At 34.1% G+C, this 18055-nt stretch overlaps 1 protein-coding gene across 7 annotated transcripts in view; it reads right to left on the bottom strand.

Annotated features, from left to right (window-relative positions):
• Nucleotides 1-18055, bottom strand: part of PTBP2 (polypyrimidine tract binding protein 2) — a 45655-nt gene that overhangs the window by 15178 nt on the left and 12422 nt on the right. For 5 of the 7 annotated variants that reach the window (XM_085068138.1, XM_085068139.1, XM_085068140.1 and 2 more), the window contains 5 exons: nt 16639-16714; nt 5417-5589; nt 4870-5013; nt 1346-1510; nt 1159-1269 (listed from right to left, as the gene is read on the bottom strand). In XM_085068138.1, coding sequence (XP_084924264.1) covers nt 1159-1269; nt 1346-1510; nt 4870-5013; nt 5417-5589; nt 16639-16714 — 669 coding nt within the window. Of the gene's footprint in view, nt 1-1158; nt 1270-1345; nt 1511-4869; nt 5014-5416; nt 5590-16638; nt 16715-17089; nt 17172-18055 lie in introns of those variants that run through there. The other 2 variants (XM_085068142.1, XM_085068145.1) reach the window with 2 other exon arrangements.

Genomic DNA, 18055 nt, shown 5'->3' with positions numbered 1-18055 from the left:
ATTTGGTGATAAGGACAAAAATGACCATCCTCCACCGCTTAATGAAGTCTTTATTTCAATACAATCCTCATTCTTTAAAACAGAAAATTAAGCCCATTTTTGTCCTTCCTCTACTAAGAGGAAAATTTGCCAACATAGGCTGAGGTGTGAGCTTTTCACTTTGGTGAAGTTCTTAGCTAGTCTGTCATATTCAGGCAATAAGCACTTTCTATGCTGCAAGCAACTCTAAACCAGCACATCAAGTTTAATCAGCCTTCCTCAAACCCCAACTGCATGTGAAGGTTTGAAAATATAAATTAATTCCATTTATCTCTTGAAAATTATACTATTAATAATAATAATAATAAAAATCTCACCTTCCCCTTTGGTTCAACTTTCCTACTGCCACAAATGTGAATACATCCCATTCAATTAATTCAAACCATCTGGTCTAGATGACATGTTGTTGATCTTTGCCACAATTTATCCATAGGCTTTCTCCTGCTATAATGAATAAAACCAGTTACCTGTTCTTGCCTCTCCTACCCAGGATAGGAGAGTGTCCTACAAGACAAAAGCAAGATCCTGCTAACCCATCACTACTGCAAAGCTTCTTCACAGTCTGGTCAAATGAGTAAACTGTACTCTCTCTTCTGGGCTTTTATAGTTACAAGTAAGTTTAGTTTTGTTTTTTTCTAGGATGCTGTAATTAGGTACTTTCACAAATCTGTAACTACTCCACAAATCACATCTTTGTATGGATGCTTAAAAGTACCTGCCAACAACAATCCAACAGGGTTACTAAATTTGCTGCTTATGGTGAACTAATTATGCATCACCACAACATCCTACATTCTTACTTCTGGTTGATATTTTTACTATTGCAGTATTACATATTATTTCATCTCTCTGCAATCTTCTTATAATATTTGTTCATACAAAAATGTCTAAAATAGTTTAGACACAGTATCCGTAAACGTACAACCATTAAATACCGATTTCACATGGCATAACATATTATATAATAACTTCCACTTTTTTTTTTTTTAAATCTTGAGAAATTCACACAAGTGGTGGAGGAGTATGACACACTGTTACAGCAATACTCTGTTAGATTAACATTTTACAAATGTTGAGAATACAGGAAGATCTCTAACCTTAAAAGAGAACTATACTTACTTGTTTTGCTTGCTGTGCGTTTACTGGATCACCAAACTGGAGTAAAGCTTGGAACTGGTTATTCTTTGTGAATGTGATTATCTTCAATACAGCACCAAATTTAGAGAATATCTGCCAAAAATATTGTAAAGTTTAACACATCTGTTTCTCTCAATCACAGCCCAAGTTAAAATGAAATTTCACTCACCTGATGAAGAACATCCAGGGTTACTGGATAGTACATGTTGTCAATAATTATTCTAAGTACTGGACTCTGAGCTGGAGTCACTGCACTCTCACTAACAGTGGTCCCACTAATGGGAGCGTTTGTTGCCTGCACAGCCGTCACTGCCTGAAGAACAGCTTGGGCCCGCTTAAAAAAAATTACAGAAGAGGGATTTTCTTAATATTTCAAGATAATGGCTTGAAATTGATTAAAAATATTAATATAGTTAACTCCAGAAACACAAAATAGTCCACTTATTTAAAACTCAGAGCTACAGACATAACACAACATTAAGTGCAATGCAGTCTGACTCTGTGAGAAGAGACAACAAAAATGAAAACATCAATTAATCCTTATGTCACATTAAGGAGGGGCTTCAAACGGCACCAATATCAATCTTTCTAGTAGCAAGCTTATTGTTCTACTAGTAAGGATAAAGAAAGTGAGGATTTTGTAGGTTTCAAGACTCTTTCCTTTACAGGAAATAAAACTAGACAGACAAACCAACCAACAAGAATGCCCAACCCTTCAGAAACCAGAAGTATTTATCTTTACTGATCGTAAGACTGTATCTCAGTTAACATTTCACTGCCATTTTCATTATGTAAAAGGCTCTGATAGGAAGGGAAAATTCTAAACTAACACTTCCAAACTTCTCAGTTTTAATACAATGAAAAAATACACAAGACTAACAAATGTCAGTAAGTAGTATCCAGAGAGGTAATCAAACTGGTGTCTGTTATCCACCCTCTTTTGTAAAAAGAAAAACAAAATCCCCTCAATATATGGGGATTTTTCTGTTTTTAAACACAAGCAGGATTTTAGAAATTCAAAGGTAACCACATGATAATACCACAAGAACACACATCTATGTAACTACTTCCACTGCCAAAACTGACAGTATCAGAAAGATTAGATGTCTTTTTCTGAGAAAGAAAAAGTGCAGAAAAAAGGGGTTCCATTTAATACTTTCATTACAGTGGCCTTATGAAGCAAAACAATACAAAAACAAGAGAGACAAGTGAGCATGCCAGGTAAAAATAATAATCACCATATTAGTGCATACTTCATATTTTAAAGGTATTAGAGCTACTACACAATTTCATGTCTCACAACTTACATGACACTCCTCATACTGAAACGAATCAATAAATAAGGAAAGTGGGGGAAAAAAAAAAGACCTGGTGAACACCAGTTGGGAGAACAAAATTTACCTCTACATTTCACATTAACTACTGTAACTCTGTAAAAGTGTCTTTTGATTACACTTCTTTTCCCTAATGCATGAACACACAACTTTCAAGATGGCCAGATATTTGGCTGAGTTGCATAATTATTTCCTACTCTTTCTATAAGCACAGAAGAAGCACATACCAATTAAAAGTCAGTCCTTAAAGTGACTGGAAAAGTTTAAACTGTATGAACTGTTTAAACTGTATGAACTGCTACTAAAGTTTAAACAATGAACTATGACTTGTGAAGTCAATTTTAACATATGACCCTTGTCAGCACTATCTATCTATCCTTATATATCATATTTCATTCCATTAAAATTAGTGTCAATACATGAACGAATACAGGACTAAACAATGGTAAATATTAAAATTCTTATGAGTATTTTGTCAAACAAGTTCAAAATAACATCTAGCATCATATATAAGTACCCAATTTGAAGACATTTAAGTAGTATGTAACACTTTTCTTATTTTTGCAAAATTGAAACTAACTTCAAAAGATCAGATATGCCACCCAAAGTACTTTTATTTCTAAATGTTCCGGTGTCTGCGCAGAAGGACTAAACCCATGCATTTATGACAGGCTGATGAATAAAAAGAACCACAGTTAGATGTCATTCTATTCTCAAATCTCTTGAATCTTGATAATGCTCTAAACAAAGTAAGAGATATTTGTTTTATATCAGAGTTTAAATGCTCCTCTCAGTGTTTTCATGTCTCACAGGAAAAGGATTTTCATAGAATTATAAAACTGAAATGAAAACTTTAAAATGGTCTATTTCCAATCTGCTCGTCCCGAGCATATAAGTAAAAATAATCTCTGAAGCGACTATTACCGAGCAGTTCAAAATGACACAGCTTAATGGAACCTTTCCAGCCAAGGCCTGGCTGTTGAAAGTACCCCTTGGTTAAATAATTTTTTCCCATCTTCCTTATAACTAAGATACTTGCACATTTCTCCAATTTTTTATCCTATCTTTCTAGTTACACATAGTAACATTTTAATATCTCCACATCTTCCTGACTGAACATCTAAAAAAGACAATTTCGAATGAATTTGGGATGATGAGAAAAAATTTTAATCTGATTTGAAAACTAAGTTTTGAGTATCCAAAAAAATGCCAGACTACAAGCAATACCTGCACTATCTTTATTTTTTCTTACACTAAAAAGAATATCCAACAATCTTTGTTTTATAGCATGCCTCGTAGGACAGTATTTACGGAATACTTACTGCCTAGTACCTACTTATATTATTTAGCTCTAAATTAAATTAAAATTAAGTTCTGAAAGACTTGGAATATCAGTTAAGATGGGATATTAATATGGACAGTGGCATAAAAGCTGCTGAAAAGCCAGCACATCCTATAGGTTGAAAAGGTGAACATGTGAAACAAAATCATTATCAGCAGAGAAACCAGAGGATAATGAAAGACAACACTTATTACCCTGTGATTGCTTTCAAATGCAACAGCTGTAACGTTACTATTTGCATGTCCTACGAGAGGACACAATTAATAGAAATTAACTTGGCACTTATGCTGGTTTTTGCATCATCAAAAATGCAATGTAAGAAATTAGTCTTAAAACAATCATCAGACTTGAGGTAGATTGAGTCTCTTATCTCTCTATAGTTTGTATGAATTGGTCACCATGTTACTTTTGCTAATTACTCTGTTCTACTAAAAACAGACATAGCTATCTGTATTTTTTGTGAAATAGGTCAGGAGAGGGAAGAGCAAGACGGTTTTTTGCTATTAAGTACATTTGTCTCTAGAGTGATCATTATGGTTTTATTCTCCAGAAAAAGCAGATCACATAAGCTGAGGTCACCAGTGCTACTGGAGTGATCATTTAAAGTACTGAAACATAGGCATTGGCATTACCTATTACCACTAGGAAAAGTCAAATCGGAATTGGAATCTCAGGTGTCAGAACAAGAAAGTTAATTTTATCATCCTACAGTCTATAAACTAAGACAACAACTTTAAAGTTATTTAAAACTTTTAAATAACTATTAAAAACATACTTCAGAATCTTTTCCTTTTGACTTTAAGGAAACATTAAGAAAATTTACCATAATGGAAAGATCACACAGAAAGCCAATCCCTTCCACAGTCACAAAATGGAACGATCATAGGTAAGACTACAGTAGTGTTAGAATGTGCACAAAACCAAATGATTCAAACACATGGCACATGAGCCAAGAACACATGCCATGCCTCATCTTCTACTGTCTGCATTTGTAATGCTACTGAACAGTAAATATACCTGATTCAGTGTGTTATCAGTCTTTAGTTCTTTATGATTGGAATACTGGATATAAATGGGTTGGTTACGAAGATGAGGTGTCACAGCAGAGTAGTAATTAACCATAGTGATAGCTGCTTCTTCTGTAGCAAGTTCCAAAAACGCCTGTAATTAAAACAGTTAATTTTCAGTATTTACAATGCAGATAATCTTGATCTTAGCATCATATACAAAAAACAAAGGGTTTGATAACACATTTTAACAAATATCAGTCTTGAAAAAATGTCATTCTACACATACCAACTTTATTTGCTAAGCTACTTCATCTCCAAAAATTCATCTGTGAAGATGCAGGACTACAGCTAACTTCTTGCATTATGTAGCCGCCAACCATCCCGTTTCCCCCAAAATTTACTAAAAGATGGTGTTAATTAATTTTTAAAAAATCAAGGAACAAAAGCTTTTTTCTTTTCTACTTACTGCTTTATTACTTACTTCAATAGCATTTTAACAACATATTTTGAAATCAGACAGTAAGCATATTAAAAAATGGAAAGCAACAAATTACCTGGTTTTTCCCTTTCAGCATCAGGATGTTGGTTACTTTACCAAAAGGTAAACCTAAAGCAATAACTTCTGTTTCTGTCACTTCCCCAGGCAATTTCCTGATATGAAGAACACGAGAAGGAGCCCCATCCATTTTATCATCACCTTTGAATTTCTTGTTGTCATTACCATTGGCTGAAAGACATATTCAGACTCTATTTGAAAAGTTTACTGATATTATTAGTGCTTTATTAAAAATGTTTTTAATTATAAACATGATTTTAAGTGAGTCATCTCATTTGGTTTAAATCATATTCAAGGGTTCAGAACAAATTCTACAGAGACAAATATTAGTTTCATGAAAGATGGACTGTTCAAGACTAACATTGTCCTCTGACAAAAACCTCAGTGAAGCATCTCACATAATACCATGTAAGAATATTAATTATGTTGAGCAAGGGCTCACATAAGAACTCAAACATACTTTAAAAAAGAACAATTACTGGTTACTCAGAATTTCTTTTAAGAAATAAAACAGTGGTGAACCCTTAATAGATCCCAAAGTCTTTTTAAGAACTGCTTGCACTAAGGAATTGGACACAAAAAGTAGAAGAGTAACAAAGCAAGACAGGAAGCATCATTAATGCTGGGAAAGATCAGAGTGGAGAAACGGGATGACCCAGAGGACTGACATCACAAAAGGCTGATGAAACCAACCATTTAAGGATAAAGTAGAAAAATGTCCGTTATGAACTACGAGCTTGCTCACAGAAAAGGAAAAACCAACTAATTACCATGATGCAGCCAACACAGATGGGGGGTGGGGGAAGAGCCACACAAATTTCCCTAATAGAATCAGGGAAGCATTAACATCAAAGTACAAAGCACCAGAAAGCCACTATTTAGAATATTATCCAGAGTTCTTGTACAGAATTCAGGCAAAATTCCAACTTGAACTCCTTTTGCTTAATACGCAGCTAGCCAGTTGGATGGAAGAAGTCTTGTGCTTGAAAGAAGTCCAGAAAATGTTATTTTCTTTGGTCCGTGGAGTAAACATTAGAGTTTACGAACAAGTTAACAAGAGCTAACAAGCAAGCGTCATAAGATATTGGTATTAATGAATTAATCAGTGCTGCAAATCAGCATGCATTTAGATATTAGTGAAAGAAGTGATAAGACTTTCTTTTTTCTATAAAAAAATACAAGTTATTTAGATTTATCTAAATATAAAATTTGAAATATTCTATTAGTTAAAAACAGCAAACCTTAGAGTACATCATGCAGTAATTCGATACCTACACACAGTACCACCACTATCACCCCTAATCCAAAAAAAATTCCCACTACGAAGTTTTTTAAAACTTCTTGCACTGTATTTTCCACCTTACTACAGCAGAGAAAACAACAAAAACCTATCAACACTTGAAACTGGTCAAAACTCAGCTATGAGTATCTCCAACTGACAACGCTAGAATCCATGCAATAGTATGTATTTTATTTCCATCTGCTGCACAGAAAGACAAATTTTGGTGGAACATAGAAGAGCAAAATTTTAAAAATACACACTTAAACTAGGATCTGAAATCTACACAGGCCTCTAACCTGTACCATTTTGGCAAACATGGTGAGATTGAGCTTTCAGGTAGCCAGACTCCTCCTGTTCAAAATATACAATATAATTCTATCACAAAGAGATAGACAGTCAAAGTTTGTGAAAAAGTACTTTTACTTTTCACCTGAAGCTCATCACACAAGAGTCTCTCCTAGCTCTCAATTTAAATTTCTACAAAAAAAAAGAAACAAGGTGAAGTGTGATAGGCTGGGCAATGCAACATAAACAAAATATTCAAAACAAACCTGCAAAGGATAAAAGAATTATGGTGATACTGAAACTACATGTCCAATGCCCTTCATTACAAGCTTCAAAAAATATGAAACATTAGCAATAAGAAACAAGAAAGTGAAAATCAAGTTTTTAACCTAAAGAATTTCCTGAATTTGATTAAGAAACCTCTTGTTTTATCACCAGAAAAATATACACCATGACTGCTCAGATCAGTACTGACAGAGCTGTTTTGTCTTTTGTGTGGTTTTCAACTGAAAATTTTGACATATTAACTTTTCCACAGCATAATGTCCAAGAATTTACTTTTTTTTAAACTGAAGTCCTTGTTTGAATTAGCCTTAGGCAATCTGAGCATTTCTAGTAAAAGTATCACTGGCCAGTATATAATCACTCACATGATTAATGATATGTAAATGAAAGTAAATGCTCCTTTAAAAATTATTAATCACAATAATTTAATAATACTGTATTACCCAATTGATTTTGCATCTATTAGCATTGCTACCTTATATTGGCATTTTACAGTTTTTCAACTGTTGCTGCAGCAGGTTTAAAGAACAAGCTTAAAAGAAATATTTTGTTGTGCTAAATATATATATATCTTTTCCTGAAGAGCAATTAACAGTGTTAACTCATGTTTACAAGTCTCTCACACAATTCTGTTTTTTTACACTGTCTTAAATATCTGCTACACTATTCATTAAACCTTTCTTACTTACTGTAAAAAAAAGCTATGTTGGCAAGTGCTTGTGCAAAAACATGTAAAAAAGCAGATATATATATATTACAGTACAGAATTAGGCACCAAAGAATGCATGACAATCAGAAAAATGGGGGGCAAGAAGGACAGGATAGGGGGACTGGCAAGAAGCATTCACAATAATTCTGTAATTGCCCAAAAAAAGTTTCTAGCACTAGGGCAAGTGACCACTACAAAAGCTGTTTATTACTTATTGGCAGAAACATGTCTTGTACAATGAAAGCTGAACTAGTAACATTTGTTTTAAAAAAAGCCCACCTTTTTAAACTATAATATGTGCCAAAACATTTAACAGTGGATTTTGGAAGATGGAAGAAATTAAGAACTTATGTTGAAAGCAAAGAGAATATGTACTTTTTCTACTTTTGATTATCCATTCAGCATAGCCTAACACTAATTTACTGTTTCAGTAATGGCAGTAATGAAGTGTGTATCATACACTAAATATGCATGCAAATACACAAATGAACTTTTCAAGACATTTGTGGAACAAATTAGATTTAGATTTTAGAAGAGTTATTGAGAGATTTTGGCACTGTATGAAACCTCTCTCTTCAGCTATAGTCTCTTATTTGTCATTATAAATGGTACTTCTCAGCTGAAGACGCATCATTAAACTGCACTTGGAAATAGAAAACCACACATACAACATGGGAACACAACTTGTTCAGAGCCATTGAAAGGTGAATTTAACTACTGTAAAACAACTACTTCATTTTCTAACAAATTTCATTAGCAGAATCAGTGTCCATAAGGGTTAAAAGCTAAGTCAAGGGAAGCAAGGTACTGGAGGAATAACGTGGTCTTTTGATAGAAACAGTCTATTTACGTGGCCTACGAAGGAGGAGGAACAACAGCAACAACCTGAAAGATCCTTCCCTATATAGCACTTAAAATTGCTGAAAACTGTGGGGGGGTCAAGGGATGTTGGAGGAGGAGACCTCACAAGCTGACTAATAACTACTGCTCAGAAACTGCTGTTAAACTGGGGGTTTATTGGCAAGTAGCTATTTCATGAGCTAGTTTGGCTTTCACTAGACTTGAAAATCCTGATGCAAAATGCACTGAAAACAGCATAGTACATTTACATCGGGGGAAAAAAGTTTTAAAAAACACTGGGAAAATAACTAAAACACTGTTAGTATTAGTTCACTTACAAATCAAGTTATTGCCTTAAATATATAGTTTAAAAATATAAAACCAAAAATAATCAGAAACCTAGCTCTGCATCATAGAAACATTTAGGTTGGAGAAGACCTTTAAGATCATCTAGTCCAACCATTAACCCTGCACTGCCAAGTTCCACAGAATACAACAATGGTTATATTCAGTCCAGACTACCAAAAAACTTCATGCTCTGTAACAACCATACATAGCACTAATCTAAGGCCTCTGCATCTCTCCACCAAGGAGATGAAAAAGTCAGTTTCCATGTGATATCAGGCAACTATTTCTAAACAGGATCTCATCTTTACTAATGCTACTCAAAGCATTATTCTCACATCTAAGTAAGATACTACAATTTAAATATAATTCATACATAAGCCACATCCCTGTTGCACAGAGTTCCTTCAATTCAGCATAAATCAACTTGTTGAAATTGAATGCTTACAGGTTGACAAAGCCTTTAAATGGCCATTTTCAGTTAGAAACTCCTGTTTTATTAAACACAGAAATAGGAACCTATATAAAAAAGCAACAAAATTATCTGCAATATACACAAGGCATATTGTAAGTCTAAGTCATTCAATCATTCAAGCCATTCAAGCTATGAATATTCAATGCAACCAAGTAGTTTTTGCAGAAAAATGGATCTTCAAGTTCAGCATAACTCCTAGCAAAGAATGAGTAGCTCACTTCCTGATAATAACTTTTTGAAAACATATTTTAATAAAATTTCATCCTAGAGGAGCTTTTTTCTGCACTTTTTTTTGGTTTTTGAGAAATACATAAATATGACCTAAGAGTTCTGAGGCCTTTATTTTAGATGCATAATTTTCCTGTACGATAAACTTTTTTCATAAGCACACAGTCTCTTAATATACAAATGTAACTCTGCGGCTATAGGCAAAAAATTTTGGATACAATAAAAAGTTGCTTTCACCCATTAGTTCCTGAAAGAAGGGGAAAAAAAAGTAAAAATTACCACAAGACACTGGTTATACATTCCTGCATATCTACAGTAGTGAAATAATATATAAATAAACATCCTTCTGCAGCAATCACTCTCTGTTTCACAACTGTCAGTGCATACCAACAACCAACAAAAAAAAAAGAAACTTTCAGTTTGTACACACTAAAGACAAGAAGCTCAATAGCAATGGTATTCGTTGCTGTTGCTATTTAGAAAGTACTTCTTGTTTTACCTTGGCTAAATATATGTCATTTAATGTTATCAACAAGTAGAACATGGGACACATATCCTGACAGGAAATAAGTGACTAAGAGCAAGGCAATGCAATTGAAGATACCTAGTTTACGGTTACAGATTATGACCAGACAAACACTAAAATGTTGCAGTGGCTACTGAATACAATCATCTGCCTCAAACAACCAGCTACCCAAACTGCAGACAATCATAAATTGGGAGCATAAAATAGAGAGCATTGTGGTTTTGTTTCTGAAAGGTTCTTTCCTCAATGAAAGTCTTCCTATATGTTCCCTATATATATATTTTCCTGATGTAACTGACAGAATGCAGGAAGAGAGCTCTGTCTGATCCAGTGACTTCTCCACAAGTGCCAACAGGTTCCCAAAAGAAAATAAACAGGACTTTTGTTTTAGTATGTAAGTCTTCAAAGTTCAACTTAAAGATAAAACTGGGAATTCAAAACGTTTGAAAGAACAAATAAAGGAAATATTACACTCAAATATAAGATAAAAACATATAGAATATGAAGTTGTCTGAAGTCCACATTTGTTAACCCTGATGTTAAAGGTTACATGCTCAGTGTTAATGATGCTTGCTCGGTTGATACGGCTTTTTGTTGTTTATCTCAGACATGGGCCATGTGCACATGAAAATCTTGACCAATCAATATTAAACCTATCTTACAGTACAAAGATTATTGCTTAACAGGAATTTGACCTTAAATAAGTAAACATGGTGAAGCAAAAAAATTTAACTACACGACTTTTAATTGGCACATCTGCACATAGGCTACACCTCTGTTTCAAAATGCACCAAGCACTGACTTTTCTAAGCAACTATGATAACACATTTACAATATGGTATCATGGCCGTTCAATGCTGCACATTCTAAAATTAATGCACCTCAATTTAGTCCTTAAAAATAAGTAAAAATAGCACAGATAGAGTGAAACCCAACTGAAGTAGAACAACAATGAGTTACCATGGCATAGAGATGCAGAAAGAAATTACCTAAATTAATAATAATAGCCACATTTTATTTCTCCCATCCTGTGTATTTTTATTTTTATAAGTTTCTTAATCTGCATATCTGTAGAAATATGTAAAGTATACTTTATTATTAAATTATTATACTTTCCAATCACAGGTAATGTACTTCTTAAAATCTTTCAAATTATTATTAATTGTAATCAATTTGCCAACTTCAGAAGTAAATTGCCTATGTTTAGGCATCATTAATTTTAACTAATAACCAATTTTACTTAATGCACTATCAAAAAATGGCACATCTATGGCACATCTATGTTTTTTCCCAAAGTTAAACACAGCACTTGAAATATTACCTTGAATGCCTAAGTGCTAAGTATTCTGTTAATACAATGAATCACCTATCAAAGTCACTGCTAACATTCCCTGCTAATTATGTAAAAACAAGATCAAGATTAACAGTATCATTCAAAGCTCCAGGAGTTTGGTAAGCCCAGCTGCAAAATGATTTTGGAATGTTTCTAATGATCTACCTAAAACACATAAATGCGAACAATGAAATTGATGGCAGCTGTAACAAGAAAACCTGCCAATTCTTCTGCTTCAACCCCTTGTCTTTGATAAACCAACTTCCATAAAAATTTAATCAACATCTTTCAGTTTTTGACTACATCCCTTAATTTTACTTTTTTTTTTGGTGTGGGTTTCAGCAATACAGTTCACGGCATGAGCATCTTCATACAGGTAACTCTTCCTACAACTTCCATTAAGCAGTCTTCCATCTGAACAGCAAAAGCCTCACAAGAAGTAACCCCCTACACAAGAAACACTCTTCCCAGTTTTTAAAGAGAAGGGACTTCTTTCTTGCATTTAGAATCTGCAGAATGAACAACTGCAGCTGTGTAATTACTAAACATACAGCATTGAAAGGTAAAAAAAAATTTACATACAATCATTTGCAATGTGCGTTACTAATGTCTTCAGAAACATCCAGAGTCAAAAATACTTGTTTAAACATCCTGGTTTCATCTCTGGATTCTTAGAATCCTGTTACAAATCATATTTTAGCTTACCTAAAGAGCCTTTCTAGTCATTGTGCACCAATACAAAAAAAACAAAAAACATCTCCAGATCTTTATGAGAAGATTATGCTCTCCAAAGAAATCAGAATCAAGCAAGATTATGGTAGAAAATAAGAATAGATTTTTGACAATATTTTCAGAAAAACTAAAGGAAAACTAGTCATAGCTCAAGCAGTAGTAAAAGGCTTGTGGTTCTGATAACACAACTTTAACATATTCATGACAGCTGGTGTTAAAAATGTCAGAAACTTACACATGTAACATAAAAAAAAAGCTTCCTAGAAAAGCTTATATATTTGCTGATCTTATACTTTACAAGCTGTCCTCCCTTGCTACAAATTCTAATCTAGGGGATGGGATCCTTCCCTCAATATTTACAGAATGATGTTCTGCCATAATGTCCAGCCTAGCTCAGGAAGAAAAATAAATCTTGTATGTTTAAATATAAATGCTTAACTGAAATTAAGTTCCTCAACAATGACAGTAATTAAATTTGTCCAAAACAGGGGATACAAGGGTTCAGAATTAAGAGGTAGAAGACATCTTTATACAAGTCTAACTTTCTGTTAAGACTGCTGTTTTTGTAAAAGACCCAGAAAATACCTAAAACAGTAACTTCACTTGTAGTGAACGTTAATGTAACCACACTGTCAACTTCCTCTCACCTCAGTCTGGAAGATGGATATGGATGACAAAACTGCTTAGAAAATGCCCAAGGATCAGGCCTTGTATTTTGAGCCATGTCCAACATGCTAGCCTTTTTTATAGGATTACCAGTGGTTCAAATTATCAAATTATCAGTAAGAATGCAAATCTTACTACAAATCAAACATTTGTTCACCAATTTCACAAGTTTCTTTCACAAAAAACCAGGAAAGGATTAGTCTGTAAGACTCCCTTTAGGGCAGAGAAACCATTCCTCTTTCATGCCTTTCACTAGGAGAGATTAGAGCAAGAGTATTCATAAAAGCATTAAAGTAGTACAGTATTCTCACTGAATGGCAGCTGAATACAAAACAAAAAAAAAAATGGAACTGTTACCATGATAAAAAGTTAGTATGTTCATTTTTTAAAAAATCATCTTCAGTCTCACCCATAACGACACAGCCCTCACTTCTACCAAAACCAACCCCTTCCAAGAAAAAGTAGTTTTTTTGACAACTTAGGCATTTTGGTTTAGGTTAATATTTCTATAGCAAAGAAAGAAATGAGGCTGTGATTGACAAGGTTTTCCTCTAAGTTTAGGCCTGCTAAGGCACTGCTATTGACAACTGTTTTTTTGACTGTGTACACTTTCACCAATAAAAGGCTCAGAGGATTACAAAGACAAACCATCTCTTTCTTCTGTTCACCTAGCTATCTACTTAGAAAAATATCACGGGATCAGATATTGGAAATATCACGGTCAAAACCACAGTAAGTTTCTATATTTGCCTGAAAACAATGGCTAAGTCTCATAATATCATGACACTTCCCAACTCTAAGAATGAAAGGGCAAGAACAAATATTAGCTTTACACAGGCAGATTCCTACATCACATCTCATTTACAAGGGACTTAATAAATGATCAGAGGTTCCTTGAAGCTCTAGAAAATTTGGGAAAGATTCATCACTACTATGCCTTGGCTACAGCAAAAAAAAATTGTTTACAGAAGTTTTATATTCTTCTGAAGAGAAAAAGCAAAAGCAGAACTGAAGAAAAGGAGGACACCAATTCAGACATGAAGAATACTTGAAAACATTTGGCTTCAGGAGATGGTTACAGAAAAATTAATACACAGGCTTCCATTTCACATCTAATTATTTCTGAATTTACAATATGAACTTTTGAACTGTACAAGTCTGGAAAAAGTACTTCCTGGTCCACAGCAAACAAGACAGCTATGGGAGAATATATTCAGAAGCAATACTGAACAGTGGATCTATCCTACCCTACAGGGGTTGTTTGTGCTACTTAAAAAAAGCGGGCATAATGAAATTTGAATACAGTACCCCAAAACTCTTTAAAAAATAAAATCTCCAAACAAACTAGCCCCCTTTCCCCTGACTTCTATAGAGAATTACTTGAATTATAGCACTGCATTCAGATTGTGGGGTTCTGTTTGTTTGGGATTATTTCCCAACCAACCTTCTTTACATATTACACAGTTTAAAATTTAAATTTAATTTTTATAAAAGGAAACCGATAGTACAGGAGGCAGACCACTACTGCTAATAAGATAGTTTCTTGAGTTGTCATTTATGGTTCTGGTTGCAAAAAAAATTTAAAAAAGAACAAACAAAAAACTCCCACCCACACCAAAAAACCCCACACACAAAACAAAGAAACTCCCAAGAGTAAAACCCAAAACCTTAATCAGATTAAAGAGGGTGGAAATAAAAACAAGATGGGAAGCAGCATCTCTGTTTGTTAAATACATCAAAGTCCCATCCAATACATCAACCTAATGGGATCAGAACACGTTTTTCCATTTTCAGAACTTTTCAGGAAGAATTTCTGTGTAAAGGCTGCTTAGACAAGCTTCGGTATTTTTTCTTCTGAAAACTCAAAACTGGAATTCTTATTTCAATTTTTTTTCCTTTACCTATTTTTTCCTTTGATAAATTAACTTGCATTTAATTTCCCAAAAATAAAAGTATCTAAAAATACATGGAAAATTTGGTAACATTTAGAACTTCATCCTGTCCTAATGTCCACTGCCCATACCCAAATCCTCACGCACACCACTCAAAGTCCTTTTCATACTAGTTTCTCCTTTAAGTAAAGCAAACTGATGAAGCACTAATTAATATTCAGGACTGAAGAGGACATCAAGAAAATGAGACCAAGAGAGACCTCCTTCAGAACCAGAAGGAAATAAGAAAAACAGGGAAGATAAACAAATGTTCTGGGGTTCCAAAATGGCTCTGAATGCACTACACTGCATTTCTGACCTATTCCAAAGTATGACCACCTCTTCACCTTTAGTTACAGAACTGCCAGTGGAAGTGGTTCTCTTCTGTTGCTATACTCCTCCACTCAACACCACACTCTGCCTACAACTGTGCAATCATACGGCTGATCAGTAAGTTGCTCCAAAGAAAAACTATTTTTTTTTGTTAGAATCATTTAATGCTGCATTAACTTATTCTGCAAGTGCATGAGCACTCCAGTAGAAGAGTGTAGCAGAAACGTGGATTTGGAGTTTTTTTCTGCTTATGCTAAAGATGAAAGCACAGAGCTACACATTCTGGCAACAGCTGTCACCATAGCACCCTAATTGTAACATGAAATTGTACCCTGAATCTCAATCCCTTACTAACAAATTAAAATGGAAAGAGTTTGCTACTAATATCAGTGATTATACTGCTCAGCCCATAAATAGAGAAAATCAGGCACAGTAAAATAGTGAACCAGGCAACAGACTGGAAAGCCCAGCAACACTCTGATGCCATGAACTAACTACTCCACAACTCTAAGCCAAAAGGAAAAAAAAAAATAAAAAACCCACCAAAAAAAAAAAGTACGGTAGAGAGAAAAAAAAGAAAAGAGAAAAAGCAAGACCTCTGAAATAAGCCTTCCAAGAGAACTCAATGCACATTCAACATATAGATGCATAATTGCAATAGAAAGCCTTTTAGTATGTGCCATGAAAAATCTTTCTATCTAGCATCAACAGAAAATTGATTCAAAAACAACCACACTCACTTTGCACTGATATTCTGAGATTCTACTACTGCAATCTCAAACTGAAGGAGCAAAGTGAAGCTTCCTGCTTTACCACTCAACCAGAACTCTGTCTTCCTGAATCCATGCTGTATGATGAAACTGGCACAGTGTTCTTCCCTGTACTGTCCAGACTTGCAGATGTCCATATGTAAAAAAGTTGATGTCACACAGGATTTCAGCTGTTTACCTTTGCTTGGCAGTTGAGATTGTTTACTTTAAAGGTATCTGTACAAGACAACTGTAATTTTTCATCCCATCACCCAACAATTTAGTGTGCAGATATCTGAAAGTTGTCTATTGTTTTACGGGATTATTCTTCTCAGACACCCAAAGTTTGTGAGTATATACAAGGTCACTATACTCTAATACAAGCCAACCGTTTATCCCTCTATAGCACAAGAGTTTCTTGTTCTGGTGTTCTCCCCTCGTAAACAGGAAATGAGTCCAAGTATAAATTATAGATTTCTCCTTTTAAAGGGCATCACTTACCAGTAACTACCATGCTGCTCATGTTAGAGTTCGGGCTATTGAGTACACTGCCTGAAAGAAGTTCGTCAGATCCTCTCTAAAAAGAAAGAGACAGTAAGAGATTTTTTTTCCTCTATTTTGTGATTTTTAAAGATGATACTTCCTCTTTTCAGATAAGTGCAACAACTTGAAATCTAAGTAAAGCGGTATATTTACATGGCAATCTGAAATGAGAGCAGCTTAAGCATAGTTGTTTAACCCACCACTGTAATGAAGCCATCTCTGGACACAATGAGAACTGCTGAACAATAACTTTGTCCAGCATTTCAAATTAAAATATAATTAAATATAGTTATTCTATTTCAATAACATTTAAATTAACCTTAAGTTTTAATATTTTAATACACATTAAATTAATATATCTAGCTGAAACTACAAGGGAAATCTATGCAAATAGAAGTACAGAGTTTACCTCAATTTTAACACCCCTATTTAAAAAAAAAAAAAGACTTAGCATTCTCAGGAAATTATAATTTTTCATTTTGGGGACATCCATATATTCTGCAAAACACAATTTAGGGTAGGGAATTACATCTTCATCGTAATTCCTAAAACATGACAAATATTTAATGAATGACTTAAAAGTGGGCAGCAAAAGTCAGAGAGTTTATATTGAAAACATACAAGATAATCCTTTCCACAAATTATTTGTAAGATGGGCATTTGACGCAGCTGAAGAGACGTACACTTCTTTTCATACCTTGCTCTTTCTTTCTTTACCTTTTCATCGTACTGCACTATATCTGTGTCCACATACAGAATAGTATAATGAAGTATAAACTTTATAGGCATATGCACACATAGAGCCATAAAAGTTTACTTTGTTTTCAATATCAGCTCTGAAGAATCTTTATACAGTTTATTGAATGCTCTAAGCTTGTAAGGGTACATAGGAAGCAACAAGCTGTGCCTATCAAATCAGCAGAGTTCCTTTAAAACTGCCTTATGCCTAATACTAAGATTACGTAGGACCATGAGAAGGATCATGTCTTGCCCTTTTCAATGTAAGGATGCCATTTCTAATCAGATATAACTAAGAAAAAATTTAGCTAGATAAAACTGAAAAACAAGATAAACAAGTTATAGAAACTCTGTTATTCAAACTACATTGCTTTCTACTATAAATATAATACCAGGTACTCAGTATAAGATGGAACATAAAACATTTTTTTAACATCATATCAACAAGGGCAGAACGTTGCAAAGCTCAAGATTACTAGCAGCATTAGGTTACTCAGTGATAACTGCAGTGTTTTCTGCTTGCAGCTATCCACTTAGCTTTGCATGAGAGCCCCTATCTGCAGCCTGGACAGCTCAACTGAAGAGGCAGAAGTAGCAGCAGAGACTGAATCTGTTCATAGTCTGACTGATTAAGATA

The sequence above is a fragment of the Lichenostomus cassidix genome, chromosome 8, assembly GCF_008360975.1.
Source record: "Lichenostomus cassidix isolate B80296 chromosome 8, HeHo_3.0, whole genome shotgun sequence".
In the NCBI taxonomy this organism is placed as follows: domain Eukaryota; kingdom Metazoa; phylum Chordata; class Aves; order Passeriformes; family Meliphagidae; genus Lichenostomus; species Lichenostomus cassidix.
The sequence above is the reverse complement of the archived record's forward strand: the minus strand, read 5'-3'. Positions and strand labels throughout refer to the sequence as shown.